The sequence below is a fragment of the Sturnus vulgaris genome, chromosome 4, assembly GCF_052056855.1.
Source record: "Sturnus vulgaris isolate bStuVul1 chromosome 4, bStuVul1.hap1, whole genome shotgun sequence".
NCBI lineage: Eukaryota > Metazoa > Chordata > Aves > Passeriformes > Sturnidae > Sturnus > Sturnus vulgaris.
Window position 1 is genome coordinate 45,332,817 of NC_142246.1, and position 18,171 is coordinate 45,350,987.

General features: G+C 40.9%; 2 protein-coding genes across 2 annotated transcripts; one reads left to right on the forward strand and one right to left on the reverse strand.

Moving 5' to 3' along the window:
- Window positions 1-1,194: 1,194 nt before the first annotated feature.
- LEPROTL1 (leptin receptor overlapping transcript like 1) lies at window positions 1,195-6,518 on the reverse strand. Its single transcript, XM_014888275.2, has 4 exons — window positions 6,428-6,518; window positions 6,072-6,147; window positions 4,664-4,850; window positions 1,195-3,653 (listed from the first exon to the last, which is right to left on the reverse strand). The coding sequence occupies exons 1-4, from the start codon at window positions 6,441-6,443 to the stop codon at window positions 3,537-3,539; spliced, it is 396 nt and encodes a 131-aa protein (XP_014743761.1). The 5' UTR covers window positions 6,444-6,518; the 3' UTR covers window positions 1,195-3,536.
- Window positions 6,519-6,522: 4 nt separating this feature from the next.
- SARAF (store-operated calcium entry associated regulatory factor) lies at window positions 6,523-16,541 on the forward strand. Its single transcript, XM_088163772.1, has 6 exons — window positions 6,523-6,812; window positions 7,435-7,610; window positions 8,817-9,207; window positions 12,149-12,257; window positions 13,800-13,918; window positions 14,438-16,541. Exons 1-6 carry the CDS (start codon window positions 6,737-6,739, stop codon window positions 14,461-14,463), a joined length of 897 nt encoding a protein of 298 aa, XP_088019898.1. The 5' UTR covers window positions 6,523-6,736; the 3' UTR covers window positions 14,464-16,541.
- The last annotated feature ends 1,630 nt before the right edge of the window (window positions 16,542-18,171 follow it).

Here is an 18,171-nt window from a genome sequence, read left to right on the forward strand (position 1 = left end):
ACGAGAGGCTGGAGAGCAGCGCTGCAGAAAGGGAGCTGGGGGTCCTGGTCCATGGCAAGTTGAATGTGAGTCATTGTGCCCTGGCAGCCAGGAGGGCCAAGTCTGTCCTGAGGGGCATTAGACACAGGCAAGGAGGGGAGGGGATTATTCCGTTCTGCTCTGCACTGGGGCGGCCTCACCTCGAGTGCTGGGGGCAGTTCTGGGTGCCACAACATAAAAAAGACATTGAGCTCTTACAGTGTCCAAAGAACGGTGAAGGGCCTTGAGAGGAAGCCGTATGAAGAGCGTTCGAAGTCACTTGGTTTGTTCAACCTGGAGGAGGGAGACCTCATTGCGGTCTTCAACATCCTCATGAGAGGAAGAGGAGGGGCAAGTAGCGACTTCTTCATTCTGGTGACAGGATTCAAGGAAACGGAATGGAGCTTAGGCAGGGAAGGTCTAGGTTACGTATCAGGAAAAGGTTCTTCACACAGAGGGTGGCTGGGCACTGGAACAGGTTCCCCAGGGAAGGGGTCACAGTACCAAGCCTGACAAAACTTAAGCTTTTGAACAATGCTCTCAGGCACATGGTGTGCTTCTGGGAATGATCCTGTACAGGGACTGGAGCTGGACTCAGTCATCCTGATGCGTCTCTTCCAGCTCAGCATATTCAATGATTCTACTGATTTAATTTGCTTTCATGAAAGAGCTCTGCAGATGTAGCACCTTAGTAATTACCAAATAACTCTGCTCCTCTTCCAATGCTTTGACCAAAGCGTGTGTGTAGAGAGGGGTGATTGATCACCCCAAAAGGATTTTCCACCAACTCCCTTTATTTTCTTCTGCTAAAAGACTGGCATCAGTTTTCTAATTTCAGAAATGTCATGATTACAAATATCACAAAGGCTGTGTGGTTTTTTTTAAATAAAAATTGTAGAGTTAAAAATACATAGAGGATTGAGGTGGCCATCACTTTGTATCACACCACCAACATATCAGGATTTGGCTTTCAAACAGAAACTGAAGAAAAAACTGCAATGTGAGATATGACCAACAAAGTCAGCTCAGTGCAACTTGGACACTGGTGCCTCTCTTTATAAAGCAGTCCCAGGTAAAAAAACACTAATACTCGCTCTGAACAACGAACGAGCAGTCTGGTGTAATCTCTTCCACAGGAGTAACAATCACATTAAAGAAAGGAAAAAGAACAATTAATACTTTAAACAAAACACTCTTTTTATTAGAGTATTTTTGATTAAACATACAGAACTCAAGATTGCTATTTAAAATTTGTATCGCTCAAAGTTTTTCCCTCTAGAAGGATAGTAACACAATCTCAGTGCATATTATATGGAAGGATCATACCTCTCAGGTGTCCTGCTCATAAATCAGAGCAATACTGCTTGTACTTGATGTGCAAGCAAGGAGGGAATGCTGTAATGCAATTAACAAACAAAAAATGCACCACCAATATACACAGTCAGCTCCACGACCAGTGATCCAGAGAGTAGCATCACGTGTCTTCAGGAATGAAGGAGAAAACAGTTCCTGACCATGAAAATATAATAGGTAACAGACTCATATTTGTACAAGTCCTAGGCATTCCTCCTTCATAAGGACTGCAGAGGACTGCAACTTTAGCCACTGGTTTGGAAGATTTTCTGAAGCCTCCATTGTACTGGGGGTGTGGGCGCAGAAATCTTGCCAAAAAAGGGAAAGAAACGTGACCCTACAGCCCTCACGCAGCTCCAAATACCACCATCACAGGCAGCCTAGTGAAGCACTTGCTTATGCTTGAAATAAATCTGCTCTGGACTGGCTTCTGCACTGGAGTCTTCGTACCTGCTTGTTCCTCCGTTCCACACACAGGACATTAACAAAGCAGTGTGTGGAGGTACCTATAGCCCAGCTGCTCCCACTTGCCAGTACCAGTTCCTTGAGCACACCCTATTACTATCCGACTTTGTATATATTCACATACGTTTACAAACATACATATATGCAAACTTTATGCTTTGTTTGCATCCATGCACAAATACTACAGCCAAGACCTGCAGTTCTTGTGCCTTTTCATACTGTTGAGCAAAACCTGACCAATTGTCAGCTTTCAATTACACATGGCTAAGTTTCAGAGACTTATTTTTAAAGAACTGAAAAATGTTTAGAAGTAAGTTTGGTCAACGTCATCACTGCACATGGTACAGGCAAACTTGCTTAAGTGGTACTCCTCAACTGTGTTGTGATGGAATGTCCAATGGCAGATTTCTTTAAATAAAAAATCTGGACAATTGAGAGGTATGCAGAAAATTTGTCTTAAATACTTGAAGCTACATGTGCAATCTTACAGAACACAAGCTACAGTTACAGACATAACAGTAAATCTTATTAACCAATAGTGAATAAGAACTTAAAAACAGTCAATGAAATCAGTTCAGCCAGTGATTTCCAAAAAAGTTGTGCCTCAGCTGCTTTGAGGGGGGAAAAGGAAAAAAAAGGGGGAGGGGGGAAACTCAGGCTTAACACAAAGTTTTAATCTACATTTTAAAAGCTGTTTTATTAGATATTGATATATATATATATATATATGCTACGTATAAAATAACTTTAAAAGGGAAGGAGAAAATAGCTTTGTATATGCTTCAAATTAATACAGACGAGTAGTTCCATAAATGAACATTTTACCATATTTGTGGAAAAAAGCTGACATAAAAGTTCAAAACCATACAATATTATAAATAGAGTTCAAAAGATACTTTAAAAAAAAAAAAAAGGAATTTCAACGTAATTTTCTCTTCCCCTACAATACACTTCAGTTTTGTATGTCAGTATCAATAAATTTACAGATTATTTGAATGTCACATCCACAGAATTGGTAACAAAGCAGGTAAAAGAGCTAGTGGTGTTAAAATTTAGGACTTTTCTCCCAAAGAGCTCTACCTGCTCCCCAGCCTTCTCCTGAAATGAAGGCTATCAGCATTCATCACCTAGTCTGAGGTATGGGCAGAAGAAAATCTGCAGCTGGTACTCTCCAACCCAACTTGCTTCTGCTAAAATAATAGCAACAATCTATTGATACGGTAATTGGCAATGGTGGTGGACAATCTCTTACCTCCATTCAGCTTGTATATAATTTAATCCTGGTATTAAAAAACCTGAAACATAGTATTAATGCTTAACTTAAAAAACAAAACAAAAATAACTCCACCAACAAAGAAAAGCCCCACTAAAACACCCCAACTTAAAATATTTGAAATTATGTTTAAATTTTGTTCCTGGTTTAAAGCTTCACATAAAACATTGGACAGATGACAATTTTAAACCAAGAGAGCACCTAAAAACATACCATAGGTAAAAATGAAATCAATCATCTCTCCACTTCATAAAAACATAGAAACCCTGTCAGCAACAGTAGTACACTCAGAACGAACAACGTCAAAAGGAGCATCTAGAATACTCAAGAAGCTTGCTACGCTACTTCTCTTTATTGCCCATTCTCTCATTTGTATGGATGGCCACTGCATGACAGGATGCCTGTGGATAGTTCTTTTATCTTCCTTTCACCACTGCTGCCAGCTGAAGTCGTCATTGCTGCCAAAGACCAAGAAAAATCCTAGGATCGTGGCAAAGATGACTGTATTCCCAGTAAGAACAAGTGCACATGCACCCCAGTAAATCTGTGAACAGGGGGAATTCAGTTAGACGCGTTTGGAGCTGAACAAGACAAAAGCTAACATCTTATTGTCACATTCTCAACAAAGTTTAGTAACACGTCCATGATGCAAGAGGCAATTATCTCATTATCTGTGGTTCCACCAAGCAGGCTAGGTTTACCCAAAATTACTTGACAAATTCACAGCCAGCCAAGCTGCACTGCGAGTTTCTTCTAGCTGTACTCAAAGCATTGGCTAGCAGGCACAACTGGTTTGGTATGTAAAGTAAGGCTTGGTAACAGCATCAAAAACATCTGCAGCCTAGCTATGCTGTAAGACTTTTTAAAACAGATATTTAAGGTCTTCAAAACGCCAGCAGGTATCCCAGTAACAAAAAAGGAGGTGGATGTTTTCACAGAAGACTTAAGTGGATTACTCAAAAGGTATGAGGCATTCAAACTGCCCATCTGAGCTGTTCTTGCCTAAAGACATTTATGAAAGTGTACTCCATGTTTTTTGACTTGGTAGTGCTTTCTGTCATTCACACAAAGTGTACTTTTAAAGTATTTTAGTGAAAAGCTGTGCACTGGGAAATATTTAATGAGAACTTGGAAGTTTAAGAAAATGACACCAATATAATTTAATTTAGTTTACAGTGAGTACAAAAATTTTTTTTTCTTTTTTATTCATGCTGCTTTAGCCCAACTATTCCACAAATTGTCTTTGAAGTATTCTTTACACTTCTATATTTAGTTACTTCCCTGTTAAGTTTTCACATTGTTTTCTGTCTCATTTTCCCTGCATTGCATTGTTAGGCTTTATTCTGTGACCACATGAAGCAACTGGCAATCACAATGTTTTGCCATGTATTGATTTTTCTTGCCCAAAAAAAAAATCTTATTCTGGTTCCAAAAGTATGTAATTATAAGACTTATATAGTGCATGAAAGATTTACCTTTAATAGACAAACAAACAAGCACAAAAACCAAAATTTTCTAGAAAAAAAAAGACAATCAAGTTTAAATATTACTAACCAGTTCTGCTCTTGCAAACACTATGGGCAGCCCAAATGCTGAGACCACTATGCCTGTTGTAAGGAATATTGCCAGCTCCTTGCAGGCATTACTTGTTGCATCCGTGTCATCCACCAATCTTCTTGCTATGCAGTACGGGATAGGAGAAAGGATGTAAAAAAACAGAACAAACAGTGGCCAGTATTGGCTGAAAAAGAAAGGAGAAGAAAAGTTTTAGTTAACTGGATTTACTTCCTGCTCCTCCTAAAAATCAATGCAAGGCATTCTCCCTATCCAACATCCCCATTTAGGAAAGACAGACAAGCCCACAGAAGGCAAATCCTTTATCTTGGAATGAGCTGACATTAATCCAACAGACCATGTGTGTGAATGGCTTCGATGGCAGGAAAGCTGACTAACAGGATTCATAAAGCAAGATTTCACTAGGCAAGCCTAAATCTAATGCCACCTCACAAGGTGAGCTTAACTCCAAGTTTATCCTGTCAGCTGTACTTAAGAGATACCCTTACAGCGTCCCAGACTAGATTTCTCAAGCACACAAACACAGGTGCACATTGTTCCAATAAAACTTTACTGCATTGTTTGAAGGGCAACTGCATAAGGATCTCCTTCACAAGGGCTTGTGTCACTAGTACTGGTTTATAACAAAAGCAAGCTGGCCTAGGAATTCTAGTCATATATGCAGAAACTGCAATTCACAACTAGTAACAGCTCTATCAACAGGATATTTGGTATTTATTCAACAGTGAATAGGTAAATTTAAAATATTTTCCATAAAGTCAGCATTCACTTGCAAAGAGTCAAAGCCATAGGCCTTACTAGCTGAACACTTGGTCGGCTACTTTGTATCTCCTGAAAACCAAGAGATAGGAATGTCGATGTAAAGAAAGCACAGAGAGCAGCTGCAATTAGTCGAAATGCTACATTACAAGTGAGGGACACAACTAAGGATCCACCTGATTGCCACCGACAACCCAGCTACCCCTAGGCAGCCATAGGAAATGCAAATGCTTCCCTGGATAACACACACCTGCTGCCCACCTTGGGAGATGCTGCTATCTGATGGTCAGTCACAACAGGACACCAGTTCAGAGAGGCAGGGCAATGCATCCTTTTACAGTTTGCAGCCAGGCCTAGTAATTTAACTTTTGCTGCCATTAGTTTTTAGGAATAATTAAATTCTGGATGGTCTTTTTTTTTTTTTTTCCTTACTCCAATCTTTTGAAGCAAAAGCCAAATAAGCCCAACCAACCAAAAAAAAAAAAAACCCAAATAATCCCACCCAAAAAATCTGAGGCACCTCCTACACAGAGAGGATGTATCAATCTACCATTATGGAAGCCGGACTCCTCTGAAGTTACAGACACACATAAAAGAAATGGAGGAATAGAAAGAGAGCGCACGATACTTGTATTGGGGCAGGGCACATCCGAGCATCAAGAACATCAGTCCGACCGCTCCCCCAAAGGACAAGCTGATCAGGGCTACAACGAGAACAAATCAAAACAATACGAAAGGTGCAACGCACCGCGAAAAAAAACCCACCGACCGCCGCCTGCAAACGAACGCAGGGCTCAGTGCAGCCCCGACCGCCCGGCGGAACGGGGGCACTAGGGGTCCTGGGGCGGCTCTCAGCCCCTCCCACCCGAGAACCGAACCCAACCCAACCCGTCCCGTCCCGTCCCGTCCCTCCCCGCGCGGACCGCGCAGGCCCGCCGTTACCTACCGGCCGCCCCGCCCTGCCCTGCCCCGCCCCGCGCGCACCTTTGATTCCCGCCATGGCACCGCCCGTCCCGCCAGCCGCGCGGCACCGGAACGGTGCGCGCCGGAAACCGGAATTGCCACGCGGAAGCGGAAGCCGCTTCCAGCAAGGGGGAGGGCTATACACCAGCCCACCTGGGCCGGCCCCGCGACGCTCATACGTGGCGCGCGGACAGGCCCCACAGCGGCAGCCCCGCTCCCCGCCACCCATTGGCCACACGGCACGTTGGGGGCGGGGCTTCTTTCGGCGCCTCGCGTGTTCCGGCGTGGGCCCTGCTCCCGAGGCCGAGGGTCACGGTTCTCGGTGCTGCCATGGCGCAGCTCGCTCTACTCCTCCCCCTTCTGCTCTGCGCCGCCGCGGGACCCGCACTGGGCTGGGACCGACCAGGTGAGACCCGCGGGGATAAAGGGGGCTCAGCGCGGCCTCAGCCGCCCTCGCCTCCTTTCCCGGCGCATTAGCGGCTCCTCGCGGCCCAGCATTGCGTAGTCCTGTCGGTTTAGCGGCAGCCGGCACGGGGGAAGAAGGGCTTGTGGCGGGAAATGATGCTAGGAAAGCATCGCTCTAACGTGCTTGTGTCGCAGCAGTGATCCCGCAGTGCCCTCAGTTGTGGCTGTCTGCCTACGAGGAGTAGCCCAGAGACGCTTCGCAAGGAAATGAGGAACTCTGCCGTGTTTCCCTCTGGGCGTCTGATGCTTCCTAGAGTTTCGTCTTGTAAAGATGCAGACGTACTGCTTCGGCGTCTTGTAGCCAAGAGGAGTGCACCCGAACAAGCGCTGACAAGCAGAGGAAGAATTTTTTTACAGGAAGGGTGATCAAATAGTGGAATGGGCCGCCCAGGATGGTGATGGAGTTACCGTCCTTGGAGGTGTTTAGGGAAAAACTGGACGTGGCACTCAGTGCCGTGGTCTGGTTGACATGATAGAGTTCTTTTATCGAGGTTGGACTCGGTGATCGCAGAGGTCTTTCTTAGCCTAATGGATTCTGTGATTCTTTGTGCTGCCTGTTTCAGGGAAGGTTCTGCTGCGGGATGTTCAGGCGCTCACTCTCCACAGAAGGCAATACACAACATCCAGGCGGACAGCTGCGGTCCCTCAGCTGCAGTGCACAGGAGGCTCTGCAGGGTGTTCCCGTGTCCCTGAGGTGGTTCAGTGTTACAACAAAGGATGGGATGGCTATGATATACAGGTAACTGTTTAAAACTTGTTAAACTGCTTATGAAATCACTTTTCCCCAAGCTGGTAAGTTCTGAAGGAGCAAAGAGTAGCGAGCTGCGTTGTTGGTTCAGGTGCTTTTTGTTAAGATGAACTCTTGCAGCTAAAACTTAACCTAAATACCTTTAGGGTTGGATTTTCCAGAACTATTGTAGGTATGTGTTTGAAATATCTTTGAAGAAGCAAATGTAAAAGCACGGCATAACAAACCTTTGCTGGTTTCAAACAAAACAGCACTTGAGTTTATAAAATCAAACACTTGCAAACCCCAGAGGATGCTTTTGAATTATTACTGCTGTGTGAATTGCTATTTTTTATTAGCATGGAAAGGGCTTCTAAATATTTTCTTCGCTTCAGCTCTTTTAAAAACTAAATTTCAGACTTGCCTGACTTTCTCTTCCACCTTAGGCTGTGAGTGCTAGTCAGTAAATAATCTTGACTTACAGCTGTTACTGAGGCCTTTGTCAATAGATAACCAGGAACCAAGGCTGAAAGTAATTGCTAAAACTGATCAAGTATTGTGAAGGAATGGTCAAATATTAATTGGCAGTTGGTACTGCTGTACTGAATTACTAATTTAGAAACAACAACTTAATTATTTCCTCTCCAAAATACATGTAACGTGCCATTAGAGATCCCTATGTTTAGATACCTCAAGGGGATGTGATCCTGAGGATCCACCTATGTTCAACCAGAGAATCCCCAATGTAATTGTTAAGTGTTGCATATGGATGCCTAATGATGTCTGTCCCAGTTTCTTTTGATTTCTTCACAGACACAAGTGGACACAATGGTGCAATTGGATTTCAGTCCCACATGTTATGTTTTTGTAGGTGCTGTCGAGTTTGCACAGGACAGGCATTTATCAAGTAGCTGTTGTACAGGGTACAGCACATTTTTAAAAGTATTGTTATATATCAAGAACGAAAATCTTCCAGAGTTGTAATTCTACAGTGTTCTGAAAGATAAGATCTTTTTTAAGTTTTAGGATTTAAAATTCCTTTAAACATCAAATTCCTACTCCTTTTCAAAATAGGAGGTCACAGAAATTTCTTACTTATAGCCTATAGATGATTTGTTAGCAATTACATCTTTATTTCAGGGGATATGTAGGGTAGCAGATGGGTTTTTTTATCTTTGGGGCAGTATGTTTTACTTTGTATTGTGTTTATTTTTTCAGTGGCAGTGCAGAGCAGACTTGGAAAATGCCTACCGTTTTGGGCAAATGGAAGTGAGCTGTGAAGGTTACGATTACCCAGATGATCCTTACATACTACGAGGCTCCTGTAGTTTGCTGTTCAGTCTAGAGCTGACTGGAGAAGGTGAAAGGAAAGTGAAGAACTCTGGAAGCTTTGGGTCTAGCTATTACCAGTCGAGGAAAGATTATTCTGATTCTGGTTCTGGAGCAATTGTTGTAATTGTTCTTCTCGTTCTTGCTTTTGGAGTATACAAGTTATTCCTCAGCGACCAACAGTCTCAGCAGAGTTCTGGGCACAGTGATGGCTTCTCTCAGCCCTTCTGGCGGAGTCAGCAGGCGCCTCCTCCTCCTGGTTTTAAGTCCACCTTCACAGGTAGGGCTCAGCCATTTACAGTATTCAAAAGACCAAGCAGGATTGTCCTATTTCATCTGTGGTAAGGGAAGGTGGGATATAGTTAAAACCACAGAATTTGCATGCAACTGCCAAATTGGATCAGAGCCTACAGCCAGCTTTGCATTCTGCTCTGTTCAAAAGAGGAAATAAGGGCTTGGTTTTCCACAGGCTTTCAGGGCAGGCTGCCCTTTGAACCTTTGATAAGCCACCTCCCTATGTTCTGCAAGCATTCTTTCATCACCTGTGAAACAGCAGGATTGTGATGAGGAGAATAATTGTCGTAGGTAGTCTGGAAAAGAGAATGTTCTTACGCAGCCGGTAACAAACCCGTGCCAAAGGAGCAGTCTGAAACTTTACAGAACAGCCTTTCAGGCCTGATTTCACTGACAAAGCAGTTGATGGAGTTGAGTATCATGTACTAGTCCTCTGTTTAACAGGGTTTCAGTGTAGTCCCAGCAGCTGAAAGATTTAGTTCGCAGAGCAGAGAACAGTGTCTGTGAAGTGTCTGAATCTCATGTGGGGCCTTTCATCTGAAGTTGAAAATTACAAAAGCAGTGACAAGGCTTCTGCTGGGAAAAGAGGCAGTTTTTCTTTTCCCAGAAAACTGGTGACTTCTGTCACATAAATAAATGGTCTTCCTTAGGCCCCATAGTGTCTCAGGGAAATAAACATTACTCATTTAACCCTGTAAACATGCAAGCTGTTCACAGCACTGGAACTGGAACTTAAATTACATTCCCACAAGTTACATATTTTTTTATAGAGAAGGGGTTTTGGCGAGAAAATACATAGCAAGGATTAGGTTTACTTAGTTGAAAGTTTTTATTTTAATAATGCTTATTAATGCTTATTAATGCTTTCTCCAAGTTTTGTTCAAAACTTGGCCAGCAGAGGGTGCAGTGTAATTCTTTTGGATACCCTTATGCACGGTGTACACAGCAGAAACTTTCAGCTCTATTTGCACCAGAAAATTAAAGGGAATCTACTTTTGTTGGCTTTGCAAATAGGTTTGCATGTAGTTATGTCAGACTGTCTGTCTGTGCTGTGTGGGTATCAGTGGCCATGTGTGGGGCATGGCACTGGCTGTACTGTGGTGGTCAGCAAGAGCCCTGGCCATGACACACAGCTCTGTCACATTGGGCACAGGTGAAACAATGAAAGGTTATTTTAATTTTTTTCTGTTCAGTTCCTGTCAATTAATTGCCCCACTGCATTTTCTTTGCAAGAGTCTCAAATCTAGCAAGGGCAGGGCTTTAAGAATGTTTTCTTGAGGATTGCTGAAAACTGAGACACTTAAAATACACATTGGGAGCCATATAATGCTTAACTTGTGATGTGTTTAATAAGACATGTCAATGATTTGTCTTTAGATTTCAGGCAAAGTAAGGAGGAAGATTGAAATGTGGAGATTGAAAATACTAAATGTTAGGCTGCTTCATGCATCTAGTGTCTGCCTTACATTGTGGGAGCACAACAAGAGCACATCTCTGAGTGTGTATGTTCATGTGTTCCAGAAATGTATTAGTCTTTGGAAACTGGACGGTAATGAAAAGCAATGTTATTCACATATTGCTGTTAATATTTAATTTGCCTCATTTTAAATCCCTTAACATGCAGATTGTGTCCTGTGAAATTTGTTTAGCTAGACTATCTTAGTTTTTCTCTCGTTTAGTTGTTTGACATGATTCTTAATGTTTACTCTAGATAGTTCAACAAAAATTACTCAGTTTTCTGAGTCAGTGTTTACTCATGGTGCTTTTGAACAAATGAGTTAGTTCATCTCTGATTAACATTGTTATTGCAGCAAATTAAGTAATTTTTTGTTGTTATTCCAAATCACCATAATTTAATGGTCTATCATCCCAATGAGACATTATATTTCTCCCCACACATTCAAAATGAAATTCAACATCAAATCCAGTCTAGACTGAAACTGATTATTTCGTTTTTGTTTTATCTTCTGTGGCTTCAAACAAACGATATCAATTTGAAGAAAAACCAGGCCCTCTAATTTTTACCTTTGTCATCTTGTTACGGTGGGCATGTTTCAGGGAGAGCCTAATGTTATCTTCAGTCCTTTTTATACTTCGTTATGTGTTAAGACTGTGGTTAAGCTTATTCTTGCATCCATGATTTTTGCTAGACCAGAAAATTATTCTACTTTGGGTTTGTATTTTCTTTTTTTCTTTCTAAATGGAAGACATTAATTCTGACTCAGAACCTCATGTTATGCAGGTCACATGTCAAAAAATTTGTGACTCTCCTTTCCCCACAATCTACTTGATATGCTTGCAGTTTCATCAAGGTATTTGTCAAGCTTGGTGACTCATGCATAATGAAAGCTTTGCAATGTGATTGCATTTAGCTTGGCTTTTGATAACAAGTGCCAGACTAGGATTACCAGGAAACAATACCAGTAATGTTAGCGTTACACTGAGCCACTGTGACTCAAACTGTGCAGCTGTGCTCAATGAGATTAGGAGCTCTGTGTCTTTGTGGTTTGATCCCTATGCAGTGTTACCTACTTGATTTGTGTTCCTGCATCTGCTTCTGGCCTGCTCACTGACCTTCAGCAGATCATTCTTTCTACATTTCCTTTTCTATTTTTAATCTAACTTGTCTGTTTATAGATCAGCAGGCAGGGACTCTTTGCATGTTTTGCAAACATCAGGGTTGTGAGATGAAGTGGATGCAGATTTTTAACATAAAACTCTTTATAGTAATGTTAATTTACGTGGGGTTTCCTGCTTTCTGAAATGTGAGGCCTTTCAAGTTAAGCTTGATCAAAAATCTGCTGAAATCAGGAGTAGTTTGTTGTCTAATTTTCCATTATCTTTAACAGGAGAGAATCTTATTGCAGCAGCCGGCCTGAGGATTAATCTGTTACTAATTTATGCTTCTTATTTTAATTTTGTTTAAGATGACAACAGCTTTGGAACTCATTCCCATCATGGAACCAGTTCAGGACCAGGATTTTGGACTGGATTAGGAGCAGGAGGCTTGCTAGGCTACTTGGCAGGCAGTCACAGGTAAAATATGCATACTATCAGATTTTAAGCATTTAAGCTTTCAGGGGGTATGCTATATGCTATATTGACATTGTTTCTAAGATTTCAGGCCTGTGTCATTCAAGTTATAACATCCTACCCCTGGAAGAATTTTCATTAGCTATTTTTAGCTCCATGACCAGAGACATTTCAAACATGTTTCTGAAGCAGAATTGGAAAGACTGAGGTACTTCATTCTACTTTTTCTGACCTGGCATGATGACCTGCAAATTTAAATAGAGCATTTAAACAATTTATCTGCAGAATGCCTTCAAAACACACATAGTCATATCAACCATATAATGATACTGATACAAGAAATCTGTATATAGATTATATTTCCTAAAATATAATACGGAATGCCGTATTTGGTATAGACTTTTGAACATTTAGAATGCATCATATTTAGATTAACAGTTTGAAGAGACCAGTTTCTGCCATTTTAGACTTCTCTGGAGAAAAGATGAGATTCCTGCAGGGAATCTTCAGAGCCTAAGCAGTTTTGTCAATTTATCAAATAACTTGCCTATGTATCAGATCTATTCCTGTAGAAATGTAACAGATTAAAGAGTAAGGTATATAAACAAGAGTGGGCTAAGCATCTGCATTGGAAAGTTGTGGGTTATTTTTAATAACAGAAAATGTATTAATTGTATTAATTCTGCTAAGAATTTTTCTGAGGTGTAATGTGTTAACGTTTTTATTGACCTTGTATTTCTTAAGGCTTAAATACGTGACTCTTGTGTTGAGGCATTATATTTATGTAGTATCTACATACAGGTTCGTTTCCTGATTTCTATACACACCTCCATTTCAGTAGCCACAAATTATTGTTCAAGATTATAGATCTGAGTAAGTCCAAATACATAAGCAAGCTTCCTAACTTGGGCTTCTTTTTGTTTAAAACAGTCTTTGGTCCACTATTATTTAATTTCGTTTCTTAGGCTTTTGAAATTATGTGCTTCAAAATGCTGGTGCCAGGAAGTATGAGAGAGCTGTTTGTAAATTTCAACAGCAGGAGATTCCATATCCATGGAAGCAAGTAAATTTAAGTGAGTGAGTCAAAGACTGTGATATGTTAGTGTTACTGATAGGACCTTTTCAAAATAGTTAACAGAAGGTTATTTCCTCTTGCCAAATACGACTGGGATGTAGGTGTCAGAATGCATTTAAACTTCAGATTTCAAACTTCTTTCTTATCTGACAGAATCTAAGGTCAAAATTTCAGAGAGAAAAATTTCCTCATTTGCAATTTTTAGAATTCCCTATTCTGAAGAATAAAGCCCAATTTCCTTTTGAAAGTCTACTGATGATATCACAGCACTGGATGTTTTTGCTCTCAATATCTAGTATATAATGCGTTAATATATAGTATGTTAAATACATTAAATAGGAATACTTCCAGCTTTGAAGTAACTGCTTACATTTTCCCTTGGAGGTGCAGTTCTCTTGTTTGGAATGGTGTCTTCTTAATTTTTCTGAAGGCCACTAATGAAGCCTTCCTTGTACTCTGTTTCATGCCAGAGCGCAGCCAAGTTCCCTGTATCACAGTATGTGGACAGATCCCACAGCTATACCTCCTATGCATGGGCACTCAAGGAATTCCACAGAAGGAAGCAGTTCAGGAACAAGAACTGCCTCTGGTAAGGCAAAACACCTTTTAATTTCCTGAAGCTCAAGAGACTCTAACCTATCAAAAACATGCAGATGTTAGTTGCAGTTCAACAAGCATCCTTGTTTTATTTTACTAGTTGGTGTAGATGGTATGTAACAATGTCTGTTCCTTCCATTCCCTATGGAAGCAGGGTAGCACTGTGGGATATGAAATTCCCTGCAGGCCTGTGGTGGGCATGGCACCATCAGCATCAGGCTTGTCTTCACTGACAAGGTGCATTAGTTTAAGCTTTCCCTTCTGATGTGCGCTACGTGTATCCTTCTCTAGCAAACATGCATAGATATATTCACTGTAGAATGCAGGTTGTCTAATCTGCAAGAACAGAATAGTTTCCAGGCCAGTCAGCCCATAATTGCTTGCTTTTCTGCTTCATGTGAATATGTTTATCTCGTGCCACCTTCAGCCTTTTTAGAGCTAGAAAGGTCAATGGAAAGGTCATGGTGAAGCTGACTTTTTTTTTTTTTTTTTTTTTTTTTTTTTTTTGCAGGCTTTGGGGGCACAAAGCGAAGATGAAATCCTTGACATTATTACGTCAGAGTTATTGAACTAAATCTTGTGTACTTGTACTTCTTTTAGCAGTAGTATACTTCAGAAGTGGATATGTGGTATGAAGGACTAGGCAAAGAATTCCTCACTTTCTTTGTGGACTCTCACTTCTATTTAGGGTATCACAGGTGCTGGAACATCCACTATTTTCAAATCAGCAGCATGTTCTACAGAAAATGCTCATCCAAGTTAAGAAGAATTATGTTACAGTGACCATGTATCTGTACTTGAGGCATTATGGCAATGATAGCCTTACCAGATTTTCAAAGCATGTATCTTACCACTCATGTTCTGGGCTTAATTTTGTTTGATCCAGAATTTATGATAATATTTTTACTCTTTCCTGGTAGTCCAGCATATACCTGATACATATGGAGTGCTTTTCTTTGAGGCTACTTTTGTTTGCCTTTGTAGAATTCATGTGAACTTTACTGTAAGTGCAGTCAGCTACTCAGATAAGTATCAGAGTTCTTCCTCAGTGGAAAAGAGCAAAACTGTATATAAAGAGATTAACATTAGTATGTTTGTATCTGTGCTGTGTGACTGTTGGAGCAAAAATGTGCAGATTCCTGGATTCTCCAAGTTACAGAGTTTATCAAAGGTGACTGTGACAACCTGGAGGACTGTGTCTGTAAGTTATTGGGGGTAAATAAGTAACCTGGAAATTTGGACCTTTTTCTAGAACACTCAGGTAATTAAATTCAGGTTTGCCTGCATTGAGACCACAGATTTTCCATTTAATGGTGGATTTTGATGGTTGGCAATGCTGTGAAAACCTGTGATGTGAGAGTGGTCTGTCCAGAGCATAGTAAACCAAAAATGCTCATTGCAAAAGGGAAGGGAATGTTCTTAATGCAGAGATGATAGAATCTCTGGGACACAGCAGTCTTTGATACTAAGCAAAGAAAGGAAATTAAATATCTAAAGGGATGTAAATTCCACTTCCCCAAATGTGCTTTTTAAAAACAAAGTGCTGTTGAAGAGTGGGAAGCAGAGGGGCCTTGCTTTGTTCCGTGGTTATATTTTGGGGCCTCTGTGAAGTGTCATCCAGTTCTTGGGTGACTTATTATCTCCTGGAAGAGGCATTGCTGAATAAAAATTGCAGAGAAATTTCTCAGGATTATGAGGAGAGGGGAAGAGTGAAAAATGGGCTGCTTGATCACCAACTCTTCTCAAGAGCCTATCCTAACAGAGTGTAGAAGTGTTTGTGTGAGCACAGCTTGTGTATGCTGGCAGCATGCAGAGAAGCGTTGTCTTTCAGCCTTATGAAAATACTGTGTCTGGGAATTGGTTTCAGCTATTACAACGAAAGCAAAGCATTGATACAGGTTGCATCTCCACAAGATTAAGTTGGTCTAGTTAGTCTAAGAAAGTTACTTCAGCATAACTCAGGGAAAAGCAACCATGTCCATTCATGAATGCAGAAGGAATTAGCTCATATGGTAACACCCAAGTTCAGTGTATGGCTTAAGCAACCAAAAGAGAGCAAACCAAACCAGCAAATCCCAGAAGTCTATGAAGTCAACAGCCAGAAAAAATGCTTCGTGAAAAAGTGCTTGTACTGAAAGTGTTATTTTGAAAGTATCAAATGAAATTGATAACTTGAGGGTGGAATGGTAGTTTGTTTCTCAGAGCTACCTGAGAGTTGGAGGAAAATAACTGCATTAATAGCCTGCACTGTGAACCTAAAAAGGGAAATGGCAAAGACCTTACCAATGGCCTCCTAGAAAGCTCTACCTTTAATGAGAAGAAGTCCATGGTAAATCTCCTATCTTTATGACAAAGTGCAGCAAAAGAATATATTTTGAATATGTAGTTCTTACTTATTTCTAAGTGTATTCAGGTTAAGCTTGTCACAGTCAATATTTGCTTTGCCAACTAATTGCATAACAATGAAACTGGATTTTTTCTAAGTGGGTAGTTTGAAGCCAAAGTTTGCTCTTAAATTACAGTACCCTATGAAATGTTTTAGACAATGTTTTCATTTGTATTTATAGTTTCTGCATGAAATGTGATTTGATAAATAAATCTGCTACATAAATCTACCATAGCTCCTGAATCTGTTTGGATATGCTTGTCCTTCCCTCTGATAAAGGAATGAAGTAAGTGAATAAGCAGTATTTTTGTCTTTAAATCATTATCTTGAGACCTACAGGGATGGCATTGTCTGTTTTCTCAGAGTTCTCCGTCTTATCATCCACTTTCGGGGTAAATAATATCATCCTTTACACCCAGATGCAGAGTGGGTAAGTTGTATGTTGTTTCATTAAAATAATACTGGGAATAGAGTTACTGTATTGATTAAGTTTTCAGTAGCAAAATACTGAATCCTATAAGGAAGGCTTTCTTGTAAATCACAGTTAGGGATCTGAGTCTGCAGAAGAGCCCTGTTATGTCATCAAGTTCCTGGTTTCACAAGGTGGTGAGCTGAACCCTTCAAATGAATTTTTTATCACTGCTGCTGTTTCTGGTTATGGACAGAGCAGAACTCTACACAGGCATAGCCTAAGGTGATGCATTGGCTTTTTACATGGAGGATGTGTCACTGCTGAACAGATACCTGGTCTGCACAGAGAGTTCAACGTCTTGGCAGTTGTAAACTGGGGTTAAATGGAGGCCTGCAAATTCTGCTATTGGTGTTTCCTTCATCAAATATTGCTGATGCTCCCGAGTGAAAAGAACTTGTGGAAGGCAGTCTTGTGCTCATATTTGTGAGAGACCTTGAGCTTCCTTCCTGAACATCAGATCTGGAAGATCCTAGTCTCCCTTCTGCTCCTGGTTTTGGCAGCATCTTCACAGCAGCTTCATAGTTACAAGGCATAAATGCTTAGACTGTTAAATGCTGTTGTAGATAGTTGACCTGGGACCAGAACTGCTTGTACTTTGACTAGGCTTACATCCTCACACAAATGAAACTCCTGGTTTTACAGCTGACTTCCCATGAAGCATGGGATGAAAGAAAAAAAAAAGATGAACAGAGATAAGCTTTCTCTGTGCTGCTCTACTCTTGTGATTCAGCTGCCGCGTCAGATCTTGGCTAGTTCTGCAGACTCTCATGCTGTGCACCTTGCTCTTTTCCCTGAGTGCCGTGTGTGTGTTTGACTTAGCATGAAGGCAAGAAGATAGGTAGTTTGCTTTAAAAATAAAATTCTTGCATGGTCCTCACTTTACATCACTAAGTTCCAAAAAGGGAATTAAGCCAGGTGGTACAATTTCCAGCACAGAGTAATTACTGAAGTATAGTGGCAAGCAATACATACCTGCCTGCACAGCTATCTAAAAGCTGAAAATGCAGCATTTGCACATAGACTTAGCATCAATAAAAAGTGCTGTATTTTTTCTTCCTTACTAAAGCAGATTTGTATTCTTAGTATTTTCAGAATCCCCATCAACCAGTGATTGTGGTATAGAAATAGCCCAACTGCCTGTGAACAAAGGTATACAAGCAAACCCACAAAAATATTAAAATCTCACAGCAATGCAATCTGTACAACAGCAGACAATGTTGTTGTGTCTATTGAAACAATGTCTGGTCCCTCATTGTCCTGTACTTACTGGAGTTGAGTGCTGTGTGGGAGAGGCTCCTTATCACTCAGCATATTTTGCTAGAGCCTTCCTCTGCAGCCAGTTCTTTCACTTTCCTAATACTGTGTTGTGTTGGTTTGAAAGTAAAAC